Source organism: Dromiciops gliroides, chromosome 1, assembly GCF_019393635.1.
Source record: "Dromiciops gliroides isolate mDroGli1 chromosome 1, mDroGli1.pri, whole genome shotgun sequence".
Taxonomy (NCBI): Eukaryota; Metazoa; Chordata; class Mammalia; order Microbiotheria; family Microbiotheriidae; genus Dromiciops; species Dromiciops gliroides.
The window spans coordinates 439711352-439719924 of record NC_057861.1 but is presented as its reverse complement, the minus strand read 5'-3'; the positions used below and the strand labels follow the sequence as shown (position 1 = coordinate 439719924).

The 8573-nt window shown below is 35.6% G+C and overlaps 1 protein-coding gene across 1 annotated transcript in view; it reads right to left on the bottom strand.

Annotated features, from left to right (window-relative positions):
• Positions 1-1559: 1559 nt before the first annotated feature.
• Positions 1560-8573, bottom strand: part of MSH3 (mutS homolog 3) — a 211709-nt gene continuing 204695 nt past the window's right edge. The window contains exons 22-24 of the mRNA XM_043977192.1: positions 7826-7955; positions 3917-4091; positions 1560-1897 (exon numbers count right to left, since the gene is read on the bottom strand). Coding sequence (XP_043833127.1) covers positions 1810-1897; positions 3917-4091; positions 7826-7955 — 393 coding nt within the window. The 3' untranslated portion in view covers positions 1560-1809. The remainder of the gene's footprint in view (positions 1898-3916; positions 4092-7825; positions 7956-8573) is intronic.

The following is an 8573-nucleotide window of genomic DNA, read 5'->3' as shown; positions in this document are numbered from 1 at the left end:
ACTCCATAGACCCCTTGACTTAAGGTAACTGAAGAAGTATAATGGAATCAAGTAGATAAGCATGCCAGAACTCTATAGAGGGCTGGGGTAGGAAGCTCAGGGTGGAAATACCAGCACCGACACTTTAATACCTGTGTGACTTTAGGTAAAATACAACCTCTGGGCCTCAGTTTTCTAATCAGTAGATACAAAAAGTTAAACTAGATGGCTCCAAAAGTTCCTTCCAACTCTTATGATCCTATAATCTCATGACCTGAGAAAGGATATCAATTACTATGTTCTAACAATCTATTTTAGGATTAGGTGGGTTTTTTGTTTTTTGTAAAAAACCAATGACATGGATAAAGGCACTGACAGCATGTTCATCAAGTCAGAAGACCACCTAAATTGGGCAGGGTTGTATACACTATAGAAAACAGGAAGCAATTCCTTAAGGCAAAGGCATGATAATATCCTTGAGAACAACAAATTAAAAAAAAAAAAAAGAAATGAGAAGTAAGGCACAAGTACTATAGAAAAAAAGACCTGCAGTTTTTAGTGAGCCACAAGCCACAAGAAAAATGAAATCTAAAATGCTCAAGGAAAAATTAAGAAGTATGAAACTTTTAAGACTGGGGAATAATCTGTTCCCTTTAGCCTATGGTAAAAAAGTCACATAATTAATGAATCACACATATTTATGTATGTAATACATGGCCTGATTAGTATAATAGTTGGGTTTATTAAACACAAATATAAATCTTATTTTACCTGAAAATTTCCTAAAATTAAAAACTGTATCATGATACCATCAGTTACTGAAGAAAAGCCTCTTCACCCTCAGGCATTATCTGTAGTAGGTATTTAATAAATCTGTGTTTGTTTTTTGGGGTGGGTTGAGGATGGGGAGTGAAGACAAAGACCAACTATTATTTCATCAGTATGGGGAATTCCAAATACAGAAAAGAAACTTCTTTCTCCCCCTGCCTATGACAAATCATTTGTAACTTATGGACTTAGCAAACTCCCTGGAACACAGAGATTAAGTGATTTGCCCAAGGTCGCACATCCAGTGTATTTCAGAGACACCACTCAAACCTAGGTTGTCCTAACTCCAAGGCCAGCTCTTCGGCCACCATGCCACACCACACCACAGCAAATAAATAAATTATCTAACAGTCTTAAAACTACCTTAATGTTGTGATCTTAATTAAGTTTTTCCACACTTCAAGTTATCTTTTCCCTTCTGGGCTATTTATTACCTAGTATCTAATTCTTCCCTTTCTAATGCTCACCAATAATACTTTCTTATTTTATGGGTCACAAAATTGATGGTGTCTCCGAAGCAATTGACTTTAAATGGCAGCGTAGATGCTGCCTGTCATACTTCAGCCACTCAGGAGCAGTTCTCTTAGATAAAAACCAAAGAAATATGAAATTAACAGTTTATACCTAGCAAAAACAAAGTACAAGAAGATCATTTATACTATTTATTAATGTATGTAAAAAAATTTTTCTGCAGAAATTTCTGAGCCAACCAGTTGTCTAGTTGTAAAGCAGATGACTTTCATACGCAAAACTATGGCATATGCTTTTATTTAAAAGTCTAGGAGCTGAGAATTTGGTAAAAGACTGCATAGAATATCTCTCCATTTCAAACAAAAAAACCACATTGAACATAATTTCGTGGTCTCTATCATTTGTCTTAAAACAATCTGAATATCATGTAAGGTTAGGCTGTTACTCTGTTTTGGATGAACTATATTTTCAGCATTTTATTTTTATACACTGATGTTATTCTCCATTTCAGACACCACAGCAGGCTGCAGTTCATTCAGTTTCAACCATATTTGTCCACTGCTGTAATTCTGTAGTATCAGCTGCATTCCACAGTTTTGCAAAAGATTTCAGCCTTTTTCTAGGAAGAGAGGGAAAAAAATCACAAAATATATCATTTCAGATCTTGAAAATGATGCTGGTGAAAATATGGAATGGTATGGAAACAAATATTGCTGAGATTATTATGCTGGCCAGAGAGGCAAAATATCAAGTATTTGTTTTATGTCACAATTGATCAGATGTAAGCAACAAAGCTAAATTTTCGACCCCAGGCTCACCTCTTATCAAAGCAAATTATAGATTTCAAAACTTTTATATCCCAAGTGGAAGAGTTAAAATTTTAATAAGTAATCTATAGATTCTATTGCTTGTGTGTTATAAACTATAAATAATAGCATGTATAAGCTGTCATCTTCTCTGTAACTGGTTTTGTATCTTCTACCAAAATTTCATTGTTGTAGTTCCTTGGGGGGAAAAAACTCAATAAAGCACACAGGTGACTTAAAATCTAGCTTTGAACTTTTCAGTACACTTGATTCTAAAATCCCAGATTTATAATTAGTTCCTATAAATTTCTCCCTGGAAAATATTACTTGTGATTATTGGGAAGGGGCCTTTATTATTATGCAGCTGTGCTCTCCTTTGATTTAATATTTCAGGTAGACAGAAGAAGCTAACTTACAGTTCCACAGTAAATGAACTGTGAATAACAGGAATCTTGGTTGAGGTGCAGTGTTGTCTAGGGTGAGGCAAAAGTCACTATTCTGTTAATTACAAGGTGATGATACCAAGATGGAATGAAGAGTCAGTGTTGACCTTGGAAAGTGGACTGGAGTGAGAGTTGTTCATCGGTTCATAGACTGAGAGTGAAGGGACCTTAGAGGCCATCCAATTATTATATAGATGAGGAAACTCATGCCAGAGAGATGGAATAACTTGCCCAAGGTCATTCAAGTAGCAACTGGCAGAGCTGAGATTAGAATCCAGATCCACTAACTACAAGTCCAGTGTCCATGGTACATAGGGAGTAAAAACATTTTTGTCAAAACTTCTTTGCGCAATACCCTGAATTGCTGCAATACTTGTATAAAGGTTAAAAGAGCCTAATTTTAACTCTATAAGAATATTTATTTATTTCTTCTTCTTTTTTTTTTTTTTTTGGTGAGGCAATTGGGGTTAAGTGACTTGCCCAGGATCACACAGCTATTAAGTGTTAAGTGTCTGAGGCCGGATTTGAACTCAGGTCCTCCTGAATCCAGGGTCAGTGCTCTATCCACTGCGCCACCTAGCTGCCCTCTCTATAAGAAAATTTAAATAACTAAGGAATTAATCTGCAAAATGGGTCATATACTCAGGGATAATTCAGAGTAGATTTATGTAATTATTCATGCAAATTTCCTCACATAATCTTCTTTTTTTTGGGGGGAGGGGGTGAGGCAGTTGGGGTTAAGTGATTTGCCCAGGGTCACACAGCTAGTAAGTGTTAAGTGTCTGAGGCCAGATTTGAACTCAGGTCCTCCTGAATCCAGGGCAGGTGTTCTATCCACTGCGCCACCTAGCTGCCCCATAATCTTCATTTTTTAAAATGGCTAAATCAAAAGTTATAGATTCAAAATGGCTTCTACCTTCAATAATTTCTTATATACTTCCATTTGTATACTTTAAGTGATTCATTTCAATATTTACAGGAATGACTAAAAAACCAAATTAATTTTTAAAGATGTGATGAAAGGGGGCAAAATGGTTTCACTTGAGCTTTTACAAGGGTTGTTTCATTTTATCTTTTTTTTTTTTTTTTTTTTCTTTGCGGGACAATGGGGGTTAAGTGACTTGCCCAGGGTCACACAGCTAGTAAGTGTGAAATGTCTGAGGCCGGATTTGAACTCAGGTACTCCTGAATCCAGGGCCGGTGCTTTATCTACTGCGCCACCTAGTTGCCCCCTCATTTTATCTTAATGACATGTTTCAAGGTATCTGGGGAAGTACTTGAAGCTACACTAGATGCTCATTTATGGGACAATCCCTCTCTCCTGGTTCCCATTTGATTTCATTACAAAGTTTCATTACAAAGTCAAAAGTACAGTGCGATAATTCTGACCTTTTCACATTGACTAATCTCTCGAGTTCCTTTGATTTGTAAGCTGCTTTCTTTAAGATTTCTACAGGGACATCTGCTAGTTTGGCTACATTTAGTCCATAGCTCCTCGAAGCAACTCCTCTGGTTATTTGATAAAGAAAAGTGACAAAGTCAGGGATTTCCTCATCTTCCTGACCTACAGCAGAAACAGGGGGTGGGGGGAGAGAAGAAAAGTAGATTAGGGAAAAAACACATTAGGAAACAGAAAGAAATCAAAGGATTGCAGATGTTCAAAATATGATTGTTTTTTCTTTCTTTATTAAAATTTACAACCTAAAATATCATATTTCTTCATAGTATATAATACACCATTTTAAACCCCCCCCCACAATTCTGTAAAATAGATAAATTTTGCTGTGATAATATTTTTGTGTTGAGTACATCTTGACTTGCAGAATCAGTTAGAAGGGACTCTGGAAAGCAAATCTAGCTTTACTACTTAATTTTCCAGATGAGGAAACTGAGTTGTAGCTACAGAAAATGTGTTTGCATCAGATTTGTAACAATTCAGTGCAGAAGAAAAGACTCTTCACCTTTGGGCAATTTGCTTTTAAATAGACTAGAATTGGGTATAGAGCCAATCCTGAGATATAATTGTTGTAAGCATACTAGAATCATCTCTCTCTCTCTCTCTTTTTAAGACAACCTGTCCAATTTTAATATAGAGGAATGAGGCCTTTTGGTTAATGAAAACTTCTGGTTAACTGAGAGGTAACATATTAATCATATTATCATCTTTCAAAGAATTACAATAAAATGAATAATGCTAAAAAACCATGATGAAGATAATTTAACCTTTTTTTTATTAATCAGAAAGCATATTAGGATCCTATCCTGCTACAAGGTCTCATTATGAATATAAATGCATAATACAATGTGACCAAAAGAGGGGAAAATTCTAAACTATTTGAACATACTAGTTACTTGCATTCTGGATAAATGGCAAATTTGCTCTGCTAAACTAGGCAGTAATGCATTTCAAATGGTAGTCATCGTAATTCAACTTTGACTTTTGATTTCCAAAATGAGCTTTTATTAAGCATTTTTATTTGGTTTAAAAATCCATTTTTAAAACTTAAAATGTCATTATTAACCTGTTCAGTTATCATTTTCCTGCACAGAATCCTGTTAACAACCTACTTTCACAAAAAATATTGGAGCCTTGTGGGCCTTCAGGTATTGTGTTGGCACCACCTTATAACAGATTCTTTTTGGTCCTTCACTATCTAAATCCCTGTACCTCAGACTCAAGATAAAAACCCCTACAAATAGGAGAATCCAGTGTACTTCATTTATAAATGTATGCTTTGCCCTTTTTAACAGGTGAAAACCAAAACAGTCCAAAGCATGAACAGAATCTAGCTCGACAGAGAAAATTACAACAGATTTTTCCATCATCTTTTTCTCTCACTATTTAGTAAGAGGCAAATAATACCGTTCTAATGGTGGCTGCCAGGAGTGGGAGGTGAAAAGAATGCTGACTCGGAGGAATACAGAAACTCAAATTCTCCATTACAAAGAGCTAAGAATATTTTTTTTAATTAAAAAAATCAAGACGACAAAGAACAGGTGAGGAAGTAGGTGGGACAAGACTGAAGCCTAAGTATAGAGATACCTCTGCTAACTAACCATTGCCCTCTTTTCCCCAATCTTAGAAATAGTTACATAACTGGGAAAAGAGTAAGGAACAATTAAAAAAAAAAGACTTTACTCAAGAGTGAGATGGATCCTAGACAGGGCCTTGAATAGCATTCAAAATAATAAAATTATGCTTCAAGTCTATTTTTGTTGTGTTCTCAAGACCTGTGATTTCTTCCTTATAGAAAGTTCCTTTGAAAATACTTCATCTGACAAACAGGTCTACAATTTAAAGCCTTAATGGGTTATCTATGGCCCTCAAAAGTTAAATGACTTGTCAAGGGTCAAACAGCCACCATGTTGAAGGTGGGACTTGAACCCTGCTGTGAGATCTTGACTCCAAGGCTGATTCTCTGTTTCCTAGGCCAGGCTCCAACCTGAAAAGCAAGTCATCATAGCACAAAAACATTCACTCATGAATTGACCACTTATAAAATGAGTCCACACTCAAGCAGCCCGCTTGCTTAATATTTACTCTATCTCCATGAATTTCATCAACTATCTTTGTCAATCTCTTACTGATTGTCAGGAGGAACTTCAAAAAAGGATGATTTGAATATCAAAGGATAAATAGAGGCCTTTGGGAAAATTGAGGAACGTGGATGAGATGGGATGGGGCAGGGACGGTGGTATCAGAAGGACTCCGAGTAAAAAAGGGAAAGGGGGAATCTGCCATCTCTAGTCTCCCTTTCTGCAATTGAACTGTTCCCCATTGAAAAGCACATGCCTTGGGTTGAGTCCCTGTCCCTGTCAGGCTCTGTAGAGTAGTAATTAAGGTAAACACAAGAAAAGTTTTTTGACTGATCAAACTTCATTAAAAAAAAGTCTCATCCCAATTTTTAAGGATGAACAATAATACAGTATACTCTCGTGGTGGAATAACTTCCACAAGTGTGTCTCTATAAGATTCTATTAAGCCATACATCACTGGATCTTAGGCATTGATATCACTCTTCAGTCATGGATGAAGATGAGACAGGGAAATTTGGAGGAGACATGCAGGTACATAAATCCAGTTTGTGTGTGTGTGTGTGTGTGTGTGTGTGTGTGTGTAGCTCTTCCTCGGAATTATACCAGTTGTCTGCTTCATTTGCAATGGGCCTTCTTTCTTTCTGTTTATCTTGTTAAATGTGTGGTTGCATCTGCATTTATGTACATTATCTTCCAGATGGACTGTAGTAATAAAATATTAATGCTTCAAGTTATCCGATCACATAAAGGAAGTTATTTTCAAAGAACCTAATAATATTCTATATAAGTAATTCAATAATATAGTTCATTGCTAACCATAAAAAGAGAGGCTCTAAATGCTATCAATAAATTTAGTATCCCTTTCTTCCACTTGGAGCATTTGCTGGAAATAAGCTTTAGTATGAATATTAAAATATGAAAGACATTCCATTTTCTATTTTTTCTAATTTTCTTCTATATTAATTTCTTTAATTTTCAGGCTCCCTACCTCTGCCTCTTTTCAGAGTAGATAAGAAACACAGGATGCTTTGTGAAAGTAATAATTCAGACATCCATGATTTTGTTGTTACAGGTAATGCCTCTGTTAACACAGATATACAACCTAGTAGATGACCTTTCAGAGTTGTGGTTTCTGAAAAACTTATCACCCTGTAGACAACCTGGCAATGACATTCTCCAAACTTAACTAAGCTAGTCCTCTATAGAGAGAAATTCAGTCCATTACTACTAGAGTACATAAAGCAATGGGAGGAACTAACAAAGCAAGTGTTTCATTGGGGTTGTATTTTAGCACCCAATGTCTCCTAAATGCCCAAATTAGGCATCACAATAGAACTCTGTTCTTGTTGTTGTTCAGTGGTATTCAGTTGTATCTAACTTTTTGTTAGCCCTTTGTTAATCCCATTTGGGGTTTTCTTGGCAAAGATAATGGAGTGGTTTGCCATTTCCTTCTCCAGTTTATTTTATAGATGAGGAAACTGAGGCAAACAGGGTTAAGTGACATGCCTAGGGTCACATAGCAATTAAGTGTCTGAGACTGGATTTGGGCTCAAGTCTTCCTAACTCCAGGCCCAGTGAGTACTCTAGCCACTGTGCCACCTACTTGCTCCACAATAGAAATTTAGGGGAATCCAATATTTCCACATAATAATAAAGAAAATTAATATTAACAAACAATAGAATGCATATTCCTAGAAAAATTCTAATCAAATTGAAATTTAAGTTGGGAACTGCTAATCTTCTGCAGGGAATGTTTCATACCTGGTTTCTGTGTACTTTCATCTTCATTAACAAGGAATCCCATGTGGTAGTTCCCTACCCATTGTGGATATGTTTTTTCTAGTTCACACACAGGAGGATAATGTGTGACAAACAGGGTCAATGACTTCACCTAAAATAATATAATAAATAATGTTTAAAGACACATTTTCAATTTTGTAAACTTATTTTGAAATCCTTTATTGTAGGAAGTGATAACATAAGTTAAGACTAGAAAAAATGAAACTCAATCAAGGACTGATAGCTATTAGAATACTAGTAACATTATGAAATGAAATGACAACATGTAATCTATGCAATCCAGGGCTTCACAAAAGCTTTCAGTGTCAATCCTAGGAACCATCGTGGTCCCCCTTTTTTAAAAAAATGAGCATTTTAATTTAGTTTTGAGTTCCAAATTCTCTCTCCTTCCCTTCCCCCCAACTTGAGAAGGCAAACAATTTTATATAGGTTATACATGTGCAGTCATGCAAAATATTTCCATATTGGTTATGTTGTGAAAGAAAATGCAGACCTAAAAAATCAAAACCAAAAACCACACACACACACACACACACAAAAAAAAAAAACAACCCAAACCAAGAAAAATAAAGTTTAAAAAAAAAAGTATGTTTTGATTTGCATTTAGACTCCATCAGTTCTTTTGCTAGAGATGCATAGCATTTTTTCATCATAAGTCCTTTGGAATTGTCTTGGTTCATTGTATTGCTGAGAATAGCTAAAATCAATA